At 39.0% G+C, this 19,120-nt stretch overlaps 1 protein-coding gene across 1 annotated transcript; it reads left to right on the top strand.

The window, feature by feature from the left end:
* The first annotated feature begins 220 nt into the window (after positions 1-220).
* si:ch211-106h11.3 (CCN family member 1) lies at positions 221-18,127 on the top strand. The gene is made up of 5 exons (XM_057817823.1): positions 221-429; positions 3,318-3,531; positions 7,667-8,107; positions 8,544-8,722; positions 16,539-18,127. Exons 1-5 carry the CDS (start codon positions 379-381, stop codon positions 16,842-16,844), a joined length of 1,191 nt encoding a protein of 396 aa, XP_057673806.1. The 5' UTR covers positions 221-378; the 3' UTR covers positions 16,845-18,127.
* Positions 18,128-19,120: the final 993 nt, after the last annotated feature.

Raw genomic sequence — 19,120 nt, 5'->3', positions numbered from 1 at the left:
CACTTGATCATAAATAAATAAACAGCCAAAGGCCGGGTCGTCTTTGGAATGTAGTAATTCAGATTTTTATGAATGACCGCATTCATGTGTGACCACACCCCCTTTCAGTCTCAACCCCAGTTGGTGCGCGCCTTCATGGTCATTGGTTTAGCAAAGCAGCAGTGGGCGCGGCTGCTATAAAAAGCACCGCGCTCATATAAAAACAACCCCTAAACTTTGATCGATGACATTAAACAAGTGATGGAGGACGTTTCGTGAACTTTAAGTGAATTGGATGTAATCTTTTGTGCACAAACTCTATTGTTGGTGGAGCGGAAGAGGATTAATTCTTCTCCAACAAGTCACGCTTCTTGTCGTCTATGTGAATCAGCTGACAGCATGGGGAGACTGCTTGTACTTGCTGTCATGCAAGCGGTGACAGTCACTTTGGTGAGTATGGGAGCTTTATTTTTTGTCTAATTGACTTTCTTTGCACTGGGAGTGCAGACACAATGGATATACAGTAAGCAGCTTGAATAATTGTTTGTGCATTACCTAATTGTATTATCATTTGGAAAAAAGCTTCATTAAAAAAATGGCAACAATATGTTTATTGTCACTTTTTTGTCATCTAATGGGGTTTATTTGCTACAAAACAAATTATTCTAGTAATCAATATTTGATACTACATACAAGATATAATTAAGAACTGCCATAAAAAAAATCCACAAAACCAAAAAGAACATTTTTGTTGACGAGACTTTCATTTGAAGAAACTGGGTTGTTGCTATTTTTTTTTTTAAAATAATTGTTTGTTCTATGTCATACATATATTATAATGGAAATGTGAATATTCTATCGCTGCATGAATTCCAATTCATTTGTGTAAGAGGCTATTGTTTGAGATGAAAATGCTATAATTCATTCATATTCATTTTGTCCTTTATTGTAGAACAAGTGCACACAGTTTAACTCACTGACTGCCATTGATGGTGATAGATGAAATAATGAGACTTGCTCTAAAAATGAACTATTTCAACACTGAAAAAAGGGGGAAAGAATCCAACTGTTCTATTGGATTTAATATTATTCTAAAAATCAACTAATTGGTCCCCTTTGAAGACAATAGATGTCCAATCCATTCGGACTGGGAGGGGCTAGCAGTGATCTGTGATTAATAGAATTGCCCGATAATGACTTTTTAACCGATAATTGATACCTTGATATTGTTCAACTCCAAAAATCTGATACCGATATTAAACCGATAGATGCAGGGGTGGACATACCAAATTCATGATTTTTCAGTCATTTGTTGTTCATTTAATTTTTGCGCCACAAATGCAAATGGTCTTCTCAGTTTGGAGACATCTAATAGTGAATAAGTATACCTGGTGTGGTAAGCTATGACCAACCCTTATACAAAGGCAGAAGCCTTCTTAATTCACTTTGAAGGCCACATGCATATTGGCCCAAAACCGATAATGAAAAACCGATGTCGATATTATCCGGTATCATTTTAAAATGCTTTTATTGGCCGATACAACTGTAGTGTTTAACAATCACTGTAAAAGTTTAAAGACAATGTCCGTGACTGACGAACTAACTAACTGAAGTCAGAGGCACTTGAAACATGATCATTTAGCGCCAGCCTCCCCAGTTAAAATAGATTTGACATCTATCGCTGTCAATGGTAGTGCATGAGGTAAATAATGGAACAGGCAGTATACATGCATGTAGGTATTATGCTTTCGGCAGTAAAATAATGTTATGAATTAATTTCAGGTTGTTTTTTTTTTTTATTGCGGATATTTTTTTAATGCAGTTCGTTTCTGTGAAGATATTACTTTGTATTTGGGGGCTCACAGCACAAATAGGGTGAGAAAAAAAAAGATTTTTAAGACAGAAGCGTTGCACTTTATTTTTGTTCAACGTTGACCATTTACATGCCAAGTGACTATTTTTTGTAATTTAAAAACAGTTTAACCCCATTGGACCAGGCAAACAACACACAAACAAACTAAAATAGGGTGTTAAGAAAATGATCAACTACTATCTTTCTTCCCCACATTGCTTCCCACGATATTTCCAATTATTGAGAGAGGGATTGTAAGGCTTTAGCCAATTAAAAAAAAAAAGCTTCAAAGGCTGCCAAAATTCTCTCTACTCATTTAACGTTGCCTTTTAAATTCTATGTATACGAAAAACGGTGCCATTATAGATTGAACGCGACAATGCATGAGTGGGTAGTGCAGCGCATGCATTAATTGCGTTAAATATTTAAAAGTTATTACCGCCATTAACGCGATAAATTTGATAGCCCTAGTTTAAGCCAAAACTAAAGACTCTGGATGAGTGTAAGACATTTTGTCTGTAACGTTAAATACAATTAGAAAACGATTTAATTTAAAAAATATACTGTATATATATTGAAAAAAGGCATGTCAGATATTTTTTTGCCGATTCCGATACTTTGAAAATGACGTGATCGGACTCGATCGATCGGGATGCATCTCTAGCTGTATGTGCTCATACTTCAGTGCCATTGACTGCGCTACACGTTCAATTCATTTGGACTCGGAGGGACAAATGAATGAATGTTAATTCGCCACCCCCAGTTAATACAGATTTGACGTCTAGCACCGTCAAAATGCCAATGAGTTTAATGAGTGACATGGGAAGGGTTTTTCCTGAGCTATCTCTATCCTTTGTTCATACTGTCCCCTTTAAAAAGTAGGTGGGAGGAAAAAGGTATGTAAAAAAACTCCCCCAAAAATATTTTATTTTAAGGCCGTAATGCCCAGCCCCATACATATATAAACAAACCACACACAGTATTGACATTTTTATCAATGCAGAGAAGCCTCTTAAGTACCTCTACAAGCATAGAAGTTACATAACACCAGAAAAAGCTGAGAAACCCATCAGTCCGCAAAGGGGATTCTATCTGTGGTTGTTTGCCACAATCAGAGAACAATCACTTTCAAAAGACGCCTGTAGTTGTCGCAAGTTATTTGAGTGTGTGTGTGTGAGAGGGAGGGAGACGGTATGGAACAAAAGATGTAGGGGAGGTAGTGATGGGGTTAGAGAGCATCGCTTTCATCCATTCTAAGCCAGCAAAATCCCAGTAGAAGGTGACGGTTTGTTACAGATATCCCCGTGGGGATCGAGACAGAGCTGGGTATTCAGGCAATGCTCAGCCCCGCAAACTTAGAGGAATTTCTGTGATGTGCGTAACTTGAGTCTGACTATTGTCCTGCGAGTTTCTAATGTAGCTCTCCATTGCATGGAAAGTACAGCATATAGTTTTGAGAACTTGTACATCTCTTTCTGTTACATAGGTGACTGCAGAGTGTCCGGTGGTGTGCGAGTGTCCGGCCGCGCCGCCATCCTGCCCCCCAGGAGTCAGCTCTGTGCCAGATGGATGCGGCTGCTGTAAAGTGTGTGCGGCGCAGCTGAACCAGGACTGCCACGAAGGACAGCCCTGTGACCACCATAAAGGCCTAGAGTGCAACTACGGCAATGATGTCGGCCGTACCCACGGCATCTGCAGGGGTAAGAAGTGGTGGGACGGCCACTGCAGAGAGCTGTTTTGGGTTTCGATTGGGCAAAGACTGGCTCTTACTTCACAGGGTTACTACAGCTCAAGCCAAGTTAAATTCAAGACTTTTTAAAGGCGTTTGAAATTTAAATATAAAGAGGCACTAACGTCATCTTCAAATATTTTAAAGAGTTTCATAAGATAGGTCAGAATGGAAAAGTGTCTTGGTTGAAGTAGGTTGTCCGTGTAGTTTTTTATTTTATTTTATTGCAAACACATTCGCAAGTTAAATAATTCTGGAGAAGGTTGGTTTTGAAATCGGTCAAAAAACGTAGCACCAAGGTAGGCAGGCAAGCCTGTATAAATAACACAGTATTTAAATGTAGATGTGCATTTGCTGCGGTTTAGTGCAATAATTTTGTCGCACGACCAGTTCCTGTTTGTCACCTTTTTCCCACGACCATCACACCAATGATGCTTTTCTCAGTCTAGCTGAAAGGCACTTTCGTGATTTGTGCGCCAACAAAAGTCGAACTCCTCACCTGGTCCCTGACCATTTCTTTCCAGTCATTACACACCGTGTAAGTGTGTTGCCATCAATGAATGAATGTTTTTTAAGTATAAATATTAAAGTGATATAACTCAGCACTTTAGAACGAGTCACAGCGAAAGTGAAGTGCGCCTTTGGAGTCGTAACCCCACTGAAACAAGACTGTCAATTGAGTGAATATTTTATTTTTATATAATTGTGAAAGCGCAAAGTTAATATCATTTAAGAACGATTGTAGTCCATGTCTCTGCGATGTGTCAAAGTCACCATACGCATTATCACGAGGATCCCACTGACAGCCGATCAAAGCAAAGAGTATTTGAATTAGATCCAGCCAGCTGCATATTAATGAAAAACCACACACATCTGCAGAAGAACGCCAAAATTACCAGCTAAAGTAGCTTGAAATATGACATTCTGGGCACTTTCAATGTAAATTGTTGCGGAAAACCAAGGTTCTAAAAAAAATACTGTAAAAAATAAAACTTTACTGCCACTTTAAGACGGACTCAACCACAAACCAAAATTGAACAGGAAAAAAATAACACTACGGGACATCGAGTAGTGCGGTCCAGTCGTTGCTAAATGTGGATCCACTTCAACGTTGCACAGAAACAGGAAGTGACAACTCTTAATCTTATCTGTTTTATTCTTACACAAAATAGTTCCTTTAGAGATTTTCAAAGTCAAGACTTCATTGTTTTCACAGCACCATAGTTTAGTTACGGTTGCGTGAAATCTCGTGAAAATCAACTAGATTGGCGGCATACCGCTCCCAAAAATCATAGAAATGGTTTTAAAAGTAATTGCACTTAACATGATCAACTGTGTTTGTTTAAACAACTAGATGGCCACAATGGATAAGTGTTCATTTATGCAATGAGGAATCTGGATGTTGCATTTTGTTGCCGAAAGCGACTCTATAAAGTTGCACTGAATTTTTCACTTTTGTTATTTCCGTTAACAAGTTTTACTGATGTTGCCATGATAGTAAATCGCCAAATTATGTTTGAAACATACAGTGTATCATAAAAGTGAGAACACTTCCTCGAATTTCTGCAGATATTTAAGTATATTTTTTCATCGGACAACACTGACAAAATGACAGTTTGACACAATGAAAAGTAGTGTGAGTGCAGCTTATATAAAAGAGTTCATTTATTTTCCCCTCAAAATATAGCCATTAATATCTAAACCCCTGGCAACAAAAGTGAGTACACCCCTTAGAAACTATGTACATCCCTAAATGTCCAAATTGAGTACTGCTTGTCATTTTCCCTACAAAATGTCATGTGACTCGTTACAGGAGAGCTGTCAGCATTGCTGCAGAGATTGAAGAGGTGAGCCTGTTAGTGCTGAGACCATACGCCGCACTCTATATCAAATTGGTGTGCAGTGCTGTCACCCCAGGAGGAAGCCTCTTCTGAAGACAGTACACAAGAAAGCCCGCCCGTCTCATCAGACCATAGGACATGGTTCCAGTAATCCATGTGCTTTGTCTTCAGCAAACTGTTTGCGGCCTTCCTTGTGCACCGTCTTCAGAAGAGGCTTCCTCCTGGGGTGACAGCCATGCACACAAATTAGATGTAGAGTGCAGCGTGTGGTCTGAGCACTAACAGGCTGACCCCCCACCTCTTTAATCTCTGCAGCAATGCTGACAGCACTCCTGTATGAGTCACGTGACATTTTTGAGGGAAAATGACAAGTAGTGCTCCATTTGGACATTAAGGGATGTATGTAGTTCCCATGCCGTCTACTCACTTTTGTTGCCAGGGGTTTAGATATTAATGGCTATATTCTGAGTTATTTCGAGGGGAAAATAAATTATTATATAAGCTGCACACAGACTACTTTTCATTGTGTCAAAGTGTTATTTTGTTAGTGTTGTCCCATGAAAAGATATACTGTACTTAAATATCTGCAGAAATGCGGAGGGTGTACTCACTTTGTGATACACTGTAAATAAAATGGTTTTGTGATTTCAAACTAACATTTTTTTCGATCGGATCGAAGATATCTTAATGCAAATTAAGGCCTTATTTTTAAAATAAGGGATTGACTTCCTTTTAAGACTTTTCAAGGTTCTGCAGGAACCCTGCTTGAGGGTTGTGTAAGGGAATGTGTATCTTCAGGGAGGAGAATCTTGCTGTTAAGCCAAACGGCTGCAGTTTCTCTTTGATAGGAGCTTGAGGTTTGAAGCCAGAGCCACCTTTGAAAAACAGAGCACCTTCATGAGCTGCACACGGAAAACCGTCCAAGTCCGGGATTTATATAAGTAGTTCAGTGTGTACACAAACAACCCCATGAAACACACAAACACGCACGCACACACAGTGGTATTTTTATGTGTGTTTATTTGCGGGTGTTTCTATATAAAGGGGGGGTGTCCAGGGTGTTGTATGGGGGAGTCCCACAAGGGGAACGGATTTGTAAACAAGTCTAAAATCTTTTCTGGGCTAAGAATAGAATTTGGTTCACAAATTAGGAGATAGTGTGTCTGTCCTTTTTAAGTGCACTCATTAAAGGTGCCCATTACTGGTCCAAGGGTTTCCCCCAGAACTATCAAGCTCAAAATAAGTTTAACCCTTTATAAGTCACTCATTGAAAACATTGGCTACCATGGATTGTGCTAGACGTCCAATCCATCCAATGTTCAGTCACCCCTCCCTGTCAAAACAAATTGGACAGCTTGTGCTGTCAAAGGCACGAAATATGAGCCATTCCTCCCAGTTCAAATCAATAAGACTTCTACCCTTGTCAATAGCAAACAATGAGTTAAATACTATGCGGGGATTTTTTTTTTTTTTTAAATAGTCTTATTATTTAGGTAACTAGAGGGTATTTATTTTTTCTCAATTTTAAAACATGTTATTAATTTATAATTATATTTATTAATTAGAAATTATATAAAACTATTATCAATTAAAAAAAAAAAAATATATATATATATATTATATTTATTTCAAGTTTCTCTTTATTTTTTCAAAAATAGTCATTTTCCCTATACAGGGTTTGAAAAAAAAATAGCATAAATGAAGTGCAGAAAATCTATCCTAAGTATCTTTATCTCTCCCCTATTTGTGCTGTCAGCCTCCAAATACAAAGTAAAACTTCTCAAAGAAACAATTTCTTGTGGAATAATTCTATCTAAATGCTAGTTGCTACATTCCCTTTTTGGCAAACAACAACAAAAACGCTGCTTTTTTAAAAAAAAAATTCTGCAAATGAAAAACTTAAATAAATTTATAAAGTCGATTTTGTTTTTAGAAAAAATACTACAAATGTTACGTTGACTCAAAATGAGATTACAACTAAGTCGTACAAAAAGGCAAATACAGTTTAAACGAACAAACAAAAATGCAATTTTCAGTGCAATGGCTGAGAGCTAGGACAGGTTTGTTCACATAATGACTGTAAGATGTTGCCAATTCGCTTTCAAACGTATCTTCATATGCAATGAAAATCTGAATGTTTTTAATACTTTCTTTTGTAGCACAGTTTGAGGCAGGTGCAAAGGCGCAAGAAAAGCCTGGCAACTGCCAGGTTTATAAAGCTCTGGGGGGAAACCCTGCTAATCCACTCGTCTTTCCTTCTTTTAGCAAAGGCAGAGGGCCGCTCCTGTGAATACAACGGGCGAATCTACCAAAACGGCGAGAATTTTCGAGCCGGCTGCAAACACCAGTGTACCTGCATAGACGGGGCAGTGGGTTGCGTGCCTCTTTGCCCTAGCCACGTGCCCTTGGCTTCACCTTCCTGTCCGGCTCCGCAACTGGTGAAGGTGCCAGGCCAGTGCTGCCTCAGCATCGACTGCCACAAGGGAACGACCATCATGCCACCCGTGCACCATCGACCTCAACCTCCGAGTTACCCGCCGTACCCCTTCCTTCCCTACCCCGTTTACCCTTACATGAAGCCGTACACGAAACCTTACCAGAAGCTGTACCCCTACAAACCCAAAAATGAGATGGACACTCTGGGAAACGAGCTTGTGGAGGTGGGGCGCAAATGGGACAAGCCTCGTGGCCACAAGCACCTGGCGGGTAAGTCGGAGTTGTGCGTCCGTCTGTTTCCTGTGAGCAGTAAAGCACCGTGTTTTAGCCATTTTGACCCTGTAACGCACAAACAGCTCCACTGTCAGCCTTTCGCTGCGTGTATGTGTCAGCATTTACATGTGGCTTGTTTTCCACTAGCTCCCTGCACACCAGAGGTGCTCTCTCTCACACATACACACAGGTCTCATACAGCACATACCTCTGTCACCCAGCCTTCCCTCTCTGTAATCACCCTCTCTATGTGTTAGTGTTGCCTTTTCACTGAATGAGCCCAGTGTGCTTTCCATCTCTATTTGCCTCTCCTTTTCCCCTCAATCCCCCTTTGCCATTTCAACCTCTAATTTAACGTTCACTGATTTTATCCTCTAACTTTCTGACCGATTTCGCATTGGTTCTTCACGCTTGCTTTTGTTCCTTCGTACAGCGTGGAGGCAGTTGGGAGATCAGTGCATGGTCCAGACTACTTCTTGGTCACAATGTTCTCGCAGCTGTGGGATGGGCATTTCCTCTCGCGTTACCAATGACAACGCTCGCTGTAAACTGGTCAAGGAGACCCGACTGTGCAACATACGGCCCTGCAGCTCTGTGTCTATGCCAGCCAAGGTGAGGAACATTCTCAAGAAGGGCTGAAGTACAAACTAGAATGCTAGTTCTATCTATAATGCTCTGAGTCCATTCAGGAAAGGGTCACCCTCAAGGGATTCGATCAGTATTAATATCATAGTGTGTGTACAAGGCCCTGCTGCTGGGTAGCAGAGAGGCATGCTGGTCTGTTCCATCTATTCACAGTTCTGTTGCTGTGTGGCCAACGTCCCATGTGGGATGTGATGAATGATGGAATTTGTCACTTCCTTTGAACCCAATATATTCAAGGTTGCCTCAGAAAGCCAACATTAATCAGAAAGGATATGAGGACACTTTTAAATGTCAAACATCATCTGGAATTTGCCAATCCCAGTTTGGTTAGTATTAATACACTGGAGCCTTGGAAATAGTAAAGAGGGATGCTAATGTAGGTTGTGAGCATCTAAAACGAAATACGGAGTGTGCAGTATTTTAAAAGTGATTTTGTTTAAAGGATAAATTGTGAATACCAACAACTGAATAATTAGGCATTGTAAAACAAGCCCTCATTCTTTCTGGAAAATCTCTACTTTCATATTTGCCCATCAAATCACACTATCACACAAAAAATCACAAGCAAAATACCAAGACATAGGTAAATAAATAGAGTATACATTGTTCTGAGACCAAACTTTAAAAAAGAGAAAAGAATGCTTAAAAATTGTATCTAACTACCAAATAATAACCACATCCTTTTTCCCGATTCAGAACTCTTTGAATCCTCTTATCAATATCATATTTTAACCTATTTTGAACATAGGCGGAGTTTGACTTTTGGGGCAGGGGGGGCACATTACAACATGTTGATGACCCCGAAATGCAGTGTCAGCATTAAAATCTCAAGAATATTTATAATTATAAGTTTAATATGAGCGTTTTTTGTTTCCCATCATTCTTGAGTGGAATTCCAAATGAGGCTGCTTAGGCTATCTTTGCGCCAAGATCGTCATCCGTTGAGTATGGTACGCCCGCTCGCTGGTGTCGTGCCAATGTAGCTACCCCAGTCAAAAATTGTGTCCCCTGGGCGGAGCCATATGGAGGTAGATTTGTGTCTTTATTATTCAAAGACAGCAAAAAAAAAAAAAAAAAAAAAAAAGTGTTCGAATGCAGAAATAAATTTCTAACGCAAAATAAAAAATTTTTAAATGCATGTGAAAGCTTTTTTTCTTTGATTGATTTAAAAAAAAAATTTTTTTTTGAAGCAACTTTTTTGATTGAAGTAATGTTGATTTGTGTTTGGGCCAAATTTTGGCTAGGACATTTTTGTCTTTATTATTCAATCAAGCAATCCTTTTTGTGTTTGGGCTATATTATGGGTAGGACTTTTGTGTCTAAATCATTCAATCCCCCCCCCCCAAAAAAAAAAAAAAAAAAAAAAAAAATTCAATCAAAGAAAAAAATTATTTGAACAAAAAATTGCCCTCACCCCCCCCCTTTTTTTTTTTTTGAAAATTATATGCAAAGCAAATGACCGTCTAAGTTGCTAGTCACATGATCTGTTCGAAAAATAATTTTGACCCATTAGAAAAGTATAATTTTTTTGTTCATTTCATTCATTTTTGTTGCAGTATTATTCAGGGGTGAAAGTGGGCCAGAACGGTCATGAACGCAGTTCCGGTATAAGATTCAGGGCCAGAACGCAGTTCCGGTATAAGATTCAGGGCTGGAATGCTGTTCCGGTACACTGTGCTTTGATTCCGAAAATATGACGGCAACTGTCAAAACGCTATGTAAAAAAAAAAAAAAAAAAAATGCTAAGCTGCCACACATGCCAAGAAGAAAACAATCTACCAACATCAGATTTACATACACAAGTGTTAACAACAAGCATAATAAAGTGCTTGTGTAGCGTAATCCGTTTCCACCAATATTTATAATCTATTTTATTCCACGGACGGCATGAAGGTTTCCCCAGCTCCTGTAGTTATCCGAGTCTGATGATGATGAGTCACTTCAATGTGAAAATGCACGCAGCAAAGCAAAATGGCTGTACTCATTTATCCGTTCAATTGGCTGACATACTGACATGTGATCAGCAGAGATAGTTAGTTCTGATTGGTTCAAATGTGCATGTTTTCTGGAACAGCAAAAAAAAAAAAAGTTGAATTGATGCGACAAAAAAAGAGCAATGCAACATAAAATGGATCAAATCTTTAAGAGCAACGAAAGAGTTGAGGAGGCTTATTTATCATATTTTGTTTTATTTGCTCTGATGGGGAGGTTCAGAACATCTTAGCTGTCAACGTGCCCTTTGGACTTATATTTGTCCATTTATTTTAGGCTACTTATTCATTTCCTTATGATTTAAAAAAGTCAATTTTCAAACTATATTTCATTTCACTCTGCATAGTATAAGTCATTTGTACTTATTTTTCTGAATGTACGTTACTTATATCTTTATCATTATTTAAAAAAAAAAAGTAAATGTTTACATTTACTTCAGTTTTAATATACATCCTATGTTCTTTAGTAATTAAAATTGAGATTTGGCATTGAGTATGTGAGGAAATAAGGGAAAATAAAAATTAGGAGATGAAGGTTGGGGTCATAGCTTTTTTTTGTTAACTTTTATTTTGCAAATCATTGAAAAAATACAAATTTGAATGAAAATCAGTTTTTGTATGTGTTCTACAAATAACTGTGCTAAAACAGTTTTCTTTGCATTTCAGTAGTTCCCCCCCCAGAAAAAAAAAAAAGAAAGAAAGAAAAAAAAAAAAATACAATTTCTGGCTCCGTAGCGACCTTCATGTCGGGGAGTTCCGGCAAGAAATTCTCGGCACTTTCACCCCTGGTATTATTGCTTTACAACTTTTATATACATAGGAAAGTCAATTACATTCAATGACACTTTTCGGCCACCAGAGACCTGGACCCCCTGCCCCCCTCTTAAAATCCGCTCATGATTTTGAAGCCATGTCTTATTCATTCTTCCTCTGGCTAACATACAACATTCACCCAACAACTGTGTGAGTCACAGTCTCCGAATAAAGCCGGACATATGCACAGACTGATTCTAATCTGAATTACCTATATAGTATGACTTAGATTGAAGTGCAGGTTAACGGACTTTTGGCAGAATAACCAATTCAATTCCAATTAAGGCAAGTATGTGTGTTTGTGGGGGGGGGAAAAAAAGCTAATCTATAATTTTAAGATGACTTCTATATACCCCGGTAATGTTAAACTTGCCTCATTGAACCCCATCTTCTGTGAAAGACTGTGTTTTGTCCAACAGAGTCCAACAGAATCCTGTACTTCCAATTTGTGAAAATGAATAAATGCATTCATCTTCAATAGTCTTCATCGGGGTCGATTTTAGGCGCGACAGCCCAAAAAAACGCACTAACAAATGACACTCACTTTTACACTTAAGGCCATTTTTGTCTCAAAATTGAACATAATGTTGATACTCCTGCAATGTGAAAGGAAGTTGAATTAAGCATTGGGAATTTATGAAAACTCCAAATAAGAAGACAAGAGTTGAGATTCATATCCAGAATTTCAAAAAATGAGAAAGGCATTCTTAACGACAAGCTCACTATGCTAAGAATAAATTCAACAAGAATTTGAAATTCATGTGAAATGTGCTGATCTCATGCTACTGATCCAACATTGCCATGCAATACCCCCTTAGGAGCTGTGAATAGTGCAGGGGTAACATTAGAGCAATTTGTAAAACCCGAACATTTTGGGCTTAAGTTGCCCTTGAGTGAATTTTTACACCACATACTTTTGAAATTTATTTGAGTGCTTCTAGTCTACTAGATTGAACAACATTCTGTTTTCTACTTTAAATAAAGAAGCAATATTATATGAACAAAACAGAATTTTAAAAAATCATTCACCAGAGATGTAATGGAAAAAAGAACATTTAAAACCAGAGTTATATTGGTGCACTACTTTTTTTCCTTTTGAAAATGTAAATCTATGGTATAAAGTCCAATTAAATGCATCTAATAGAAAAATATTGTATTTTGGAACTGTCACAACACTTCATAACAGTATTATTATTTGTGGGGGTTTGTGATTGGAGTTCCACTCAGCTTCTCTTCACTGTGTGATTTCAAAAGCACTTGAGTCACCAACTCTGTTGTTCCCTCACATTTAATACACAACATCCCCCAACAAATGTTCTGCCTACGCAGAGCCACTCAGGAGGCTGATGGCTGGTTACGCACCTGTTTCACGTAATATTTGCATAGCTGTCGTAGGCGTTAAAATGTGCATCAATGTCATTTGTTACTTATTGTTGACATGCTCTTAACCCATGTGGTGTTCTGACCTTTTTTGTTTTCTCTGCCCCTCGACTTTAGAGTATTAACTTTGCTTTCAAGTCTGTGCGTTTGGATAATGACTTGTTTCACACTGCTAATGCCGTGAAAACGGTAACACGATATCACTAAGCTGTCTCAGGAATGCTGTTTTCTGCCATCTATTTACTTTAACACTCATCCAGTAGGTGGTGTGGAGGCATGCTGTATTATCTAACTTTTTTAAATGTTAACGTCTCCCATGGTGAAACATCCATGCTTGAAGTCCTATTTTCAAAATTTAGGAATTGATATATTGATCAATTATACGTGAATTCTGTTGATGGAAATGTTGATTAATGTTGTCTTTAAGTGACGTAAAATGTAGGAGTGCCATCAATCTAACCAGTAGAGCTCTGTTAATTTATTGTTGTCAAGTGAGTTGTTAAGAGTAAATTAAATAGTAGAAAAAAAAATACATTTCTTGGATACTGTTGTCATGGTACTAAAATTTTTAACTCGATATCGATATTCCCCAAAAAAACTCGGTAAAATTTACAATACTGTGAAATAAAACAAACAAAATTGAACGTTATTTTTTGGGATATCCAGTCATGTACACTGCTGGCCAAAAGTATTGGCACCCCTGCAATTCTGTGCAATGAAAAAAAAAAATCCAAAATGGGCCGGGCAAAAGTATTGGAACCCTCAGTATTTGGTAGCACAACCTTTCGACAAAATAATTGCGAACAACCACTTCCGGTATCCGTCGATGAGTTTCTTACAATGCTCTTTTGGAATTTTAGACCATTCTTCTTTGGCCAACTGCTCCAGGTCTCTGAGGGGCCGTTTACATGGTGACTCTCTGAGAATACGAACAATTTCAAATTTGCATTTTCATTTGCGTCTCCATATGAACAATGTCGCAATTCCACATGAAAACGATGTAGTATTCATGCCAAGCCCTAGGGGGCAGTACAGATTTACCGGGCGACAGAGAATGATGCACTTTGACCCCACCAAGCACCCTCAGCCTGGAAAAAAATATGCCCGCCCATTTGAAGCGATGTCATTTTTCTTTTGTTCAAAAAGGCACAAAAATTGAAACGTTCAACATATTTAATTTAAAAATATTATTAAAACAGTACATTAAAGCTGACATTCCGCCATATTTGCTGTTTTTAATGTTTAGTAGCAGCGCTGCGCATGCCCAATGTGACGTGTACGAGCGCTGACTTTAACAGCGCGCTCTCGCGCGGCAGGAGCCTTTGATATGCATGCTGAGGAAGCCCCCCTCAACCCCCCGCAATCGGATTCTTTCACTTTGGAGGCAGGATTCAGAATTTTTCGTTTTCGCCTTCCGTCTTCGCCAGCACCATATGCACGCGAGGCGAGTCCGCAACTCAGTCATTGCGTCTTTGTGTCGCAGAGTCGCCATGTAAACTGCACCTGAGATTTGAAGGGCTCCTTCTCCAAACTGCCATTTTCAGATCTCTCCACAGGTGTTCTATGGGATTCAGGTCTGGACTCATTGCTGGCCACTTTAGAAGTCTCCAGTGCTTTCTCTCAAACGACTTTCTAGTGCTTTTTGAAGTGTGTTTTGAGTCATTGTCCTGCTGGAAGACCCATGACCTCTGAGGGAGACCCAGCTTTCTCACACTGAGCCCTACATTATATTGCAAAATTTGTTGGTAATCTTCAGACTTCATAATGCCACGCACACAGTGAAGCAGTCCAGTTCAAAAGGTAGCAAAGCAACCCCAAAACATCAGGGAACCTCCGTGTTTGACTGTAGGGACCTTTTCTTTGAAAGTCCTCGTTTTTTCCCCTGTAAACTCTTATGTTGATGCCTTTTCCCAAAACGCTCTACTTTTGTCTGACCAGAGAACAATCTTCCAAAACGTTTTTGGCTTTGTCAGGTAGGTTTCAGCAAACTCCAGCCAGGCTTTTGTATGTCTCTGGGTCAGAAGTGGGGTCTTCCTGGGTATAGTTACACTTACTGATGACACTGCACACGGTAGACACAGGAACAATCAGGTCTTTGGAGATGGACTTGTAGCCTTGAGATTGCCCATGCTTCCTCACAATTTTGCTTCTCAAGTCCTCAGACAGTTCTTTGGTCTTTCTTTTCCCCATGCTCAATGTGGTACACACAAGGACACAGGACAGAGGTTGAGTCAACTTTAATCTATTTTAACTGGCTGCAAGAGTGATTTAGTTATTGCCACCACCTTTTATGTGCCACAGGTAAGTAACAAGTGTTGTTAATTACACAAAGCAACTCATGATTTTTAAAAGGGTGCCAATACCTTTGTTCGGCCCATTTTTGTAGTTTTGTGTTAAATGATAATGATTTCTTTTTTCCCCCGCATTCTCTTTTGTGTTTTTCATTGCAAGCAAAATAAATGAAGCTATTACTACCAAAGCATTTGTAATTGCAGTCATTATCTGGGAGAAATTGCGCATTATGTGCTGGAATTGCAGTGGTGCCAATACTTTTGGCCAGCAGTGTAGCTCTTAAAAGCTATACTAAAACTCTTTAAATGAGTTTATTAGTAGTAGAGGTCCAATCCCTTTGTAATGGGAGGGTAGCAACGAATGAACACTGGACCATTCGCTGCCAACCCTCCCATTCAAGTGGATTGGACATCTAGGGCTGTCTACAGCAACCAATAATTTAACAAAGAAAATGCAAAAAATATCCTCCATTTCAATCAAAGTAGGCAAAATCAAATTGACCCGATGTCAACAAATTTTATAGTGACCTGAGTCTCGACACTCTTGCAACCAAATATCATATCCCAATACATTTCAGTATCGATACTTCAATACTTTTACAACTACACACGAGTGAGTGAAGTTTAGTCTTAACTGGTTGCCAGTCAATCCCAGGGCATATACCGTTCTCAAAAGTGTTACGTGGGCTCTCTAGTGGGCAAAAGATTGACTGAATTTAAAAGGAAAGCCAAGAATTTCATCATGTGCCTCCCTGAAAAAAAACAGAATTTCATCTTCGTTATGGTAACATTGGAGAAAAAGGTAAAGAAAAGCCAGTATTGCCAGGAAGTGGCCGCCTGGCATGGGGGCAGATATTTTCTCGATGCTGGTAGATTTTGGTTAATCAAATCTGAGTATTTAAGATTGCCCTCACTTCCTCGTGGCGTCATTAATATTCATTATCACATGCACCTGTGCTCGAGTCAATCAGGTATGTATGTGTGTGGGTATAACAGATGTCATAAAATGGCTGCTCACCTAAGCTGCTCCTTTTTTCTTTTGGGGCTTGAACATTAGGGGTCTAAAAATTGTGTACCACATAAAGTTCATGTATACCGTGTTGGCTTTCCGTTTAAGTACATTACCTTTTTCCCCAATATCTAAGCACAGTACTAATGTATTCTTTAATATGCGTGTTTTTGGGAACGTGACATGAAACTGAGGTGGATGGAGACCAGCTGATAGAACATGCTTAGAATTATTTCTGACAAAGCAAATTCACTTTTTATGATGAATCTCTTTGTGTTCCTCACTTTCTTCCACTACAGAAAGGAAGGAAGTGCTCCCGTACCCACAAAGCCCCCGAACCCCACCGCCTGTCCTACGCCGGCTGCAGGAGCACTCGCCTGTACAGGCCTAACTACTGTGGTGTATGCAGAGACGGCCGCTGCTGCTCACCCCGTCGCACACGCACCGCCAGCGTCACTTTTGCCTGCCCCGACGGCGAACGCTTCACCAGATCCGTGATGTTCATTCAGTCGTGCAAGTGCAGCGACGAATGCAATCACCTCAACGAGGCGGCCATGCCCCCGCAGCTCTGGCTCTACGGAGACACACACAAGTTCATTGACTAGCTACACAAAGCCTACATTCCCATAAACAACGAAAACAACATTGAACATGGAACATTGAAACCCCCACACCACGCAGTCTGCATTTAAGAGGGTTAAAAGGCACTCCCTATTTCAGAGTACTTGTCAATATATATATGTATATTTTTTTTTTCATTTTCATTGTTTGTCTGTACTCAATCTAATGATATTTCTCTTTTTTTTGCTTGTGTTCAACAACCTTAATTGAGTCAAGACATATTTTACATTAGAACAATGGCTTTCAAAAGTGTGGTGCGAAAATCTCACTCTAGTACACAGATGTCAAAGTCGAGGCTCAGGGTCCAGATCCGGGCCACACTCATTTTATGTGGCCCACGGAAGCAAATCATGTGCAACAACTTCATATTTCTTGCTCTGATATAAAAGTTTAAGATTGTAACCCTTAAACTTCTATAAATCTTAACTTTTTGTTACCAGTCTTTCAATTGTTTCTGATTTAAAAACAGCTATCGTTGAGTTTGTCCCGTACGTATACTGTACGTAATGATGTGAGGTGAGCATACATTTACGTTTTCGCAGTCATAAGGGCCCTCTGAACTATAAATACGATGCGGCACATGACAAAAATGTGTTTGACACCCTTGCTTTAGTAATATGCAAAAGCTAGACTAAATTCAATTACATTTTTTAAATTAATTTTTTTTTTATCCACCAGTGTATGAACCAATTGTAGTTCAGTTGTAATCAACTTAAACTACAAAAGATTCTTATTTGTTTAAAAACACCCCCCCCCCAAATATTTAGGATTAACTTTTAAGTGTAATGCCTTTTAACTCAATCTTTAAGTGGATTTCCATTTTTTTCTTTAAAACAAGTGCAGTGCTAATGCTCAAAAGAAAACCTTTGTCTTTATTCTTAAATATTTAGCGTATAAATTTATTTTAACTCATTGCCTGCCAGTGATGTTGATACACTACAAATTCATTTTGACGGGGGGGCTGGCAGCACTCAATTAAAAAATTTTATCCTCATAAAGACCTGGCATTTCAATGATTGACCTACATAGGGTTAAACATTTTATAGATAATTATTATTAATTTAGCTTTCTTAAACACATTAATTGTAGAAAACAGGTCTATGCCAGTGACATAGTGACCAGAATTAACAATTATTGCTCTTCCACTAGACAGCAGAAAGTACAGAAAATTTACACTGAATGAGCAAATCTGTTAATCAAACTTTTTATGACTGTTTGGTGCCGTCAAGTGTCCATGTAAAATGTCTTGGCTCAGTAAAGGTTAAAATTAACCTTATAGCCGTCAACAAGTGAATGAGATTTGAAGAACAAAATTATATTTTTTACATATTTTTGAAATAGGGAGTTGCTTTTCAATGATCCTGTAGAATCTCTGTCCTTCCTGTATCTCTGAGTGTGTGCGGATTTTTCGAGGAGAAAGGCAAGAATTGATCAGTGTAGATTAAAATGTGGTGGTTTTTTTTGGGCCCTGATGGAGAATTTCGCTTCCTCAAGCCAGCAAGCTGTGCATCATGAAGCCCCTTGAACTTTGAGACTTTTTGCTTGCTGGGGATGTAAATAGCTAAGATAGTAATACATAATTTTTGCTGATTTAATTTGTTGTTCATGAGTGAAAGTGGTAAAATAGTACTGATAAACCAAAACGTGGAGGTGGACAGTACTTGGCCCAAAGGCCTGATGTTGATGTCATTCAGACACACACTAGGCCCTCATTTGGTATTTATTCATTCATATTTATTGTTGGGTTTCACACACAAACGACCGAGTTTGGAGCGTCCGAGTGACAAAACAGCTAAGGTCTGAACTACCACAGATTGACCTTGATCATATTAATGATGGATGACGGTTACAAAAACAAAAAGATGAAATGATGTGTTGAGGTTTGAAATGCATGTCAAAGGTTGTTTACACAGCTGGATTTATCCCCCGCTTTGATTCCTCAAGAAACTGAGGCATTTAGCAGGCATGGGAGCAACAAGCCTGCATGAGAATCTGGTGTAGGGAAAGCGACCGCCTGTTTCTGTGCAAATTACAATCCTGAGAGATAAATCTTTGCTCCCTGGGTTGCTACAAAAATAAAAATTGCAAACTGTTTGTACTGAGGTAAACCTATCATTTGTGAAGGGAGGGCGCAACCGCCGCGCTGGCGAAAAAGACCTGTCATCAAGCAGCTACGCTTGGAGGCTGAGTCATGAACTGGAACCATTAGTCATGCTTCTTGCTTATACTGGAAAGTGGAGGCAATGAAGGGACTGTTGTG

This window comes from Corythoichthys intestinalis, chromosome 16 (assembly GCF_030265065.1).
Source record: "Corythoichthys intestinalis isolate RoL2023-P3 chromosome 16, ASM3026506v1, whole genome shotgun sequence".
NCBI classification, from domain to species: domain Eukaryota; kingdom Metazoa; phylum Chordata; class Actinopteri; order Syngnathiformes; family Syngnathidae; genus Corythoichthys; species Corythoichthys intestinalis.
The sequence above is the reverse complement of the archived record's forward strand: the minus strand, read 5'-3'. Positions and strand labels throughout refer to the sequence as shown.

Excerpts from the sequence above, each read along its gene's own strand:
- si:ch211-106h11.3 (XM_057817823.1), top strand. The coding sequence starts at position 379 with ATGGGGAGACTGCTTGTACTTGCTGTCATGCAAGCGGTGACAGTCACT. Across the intron at positions 430-3,317 it reads AAGCGGTGACAGTCACTTTG|GTGACTGCAGAGTGTCCGGT; the intron begins GTGAGTATGGGA and ends TCTGTTACATAG. Across the intron at positions 8,723-16,538 it reads CTGTGTCTATGCCAGCCAAG|AAAGGAAGGAAGTGCTCCCG; the intron begins GTGAGGAACATT and ends CTTCCACTACAG.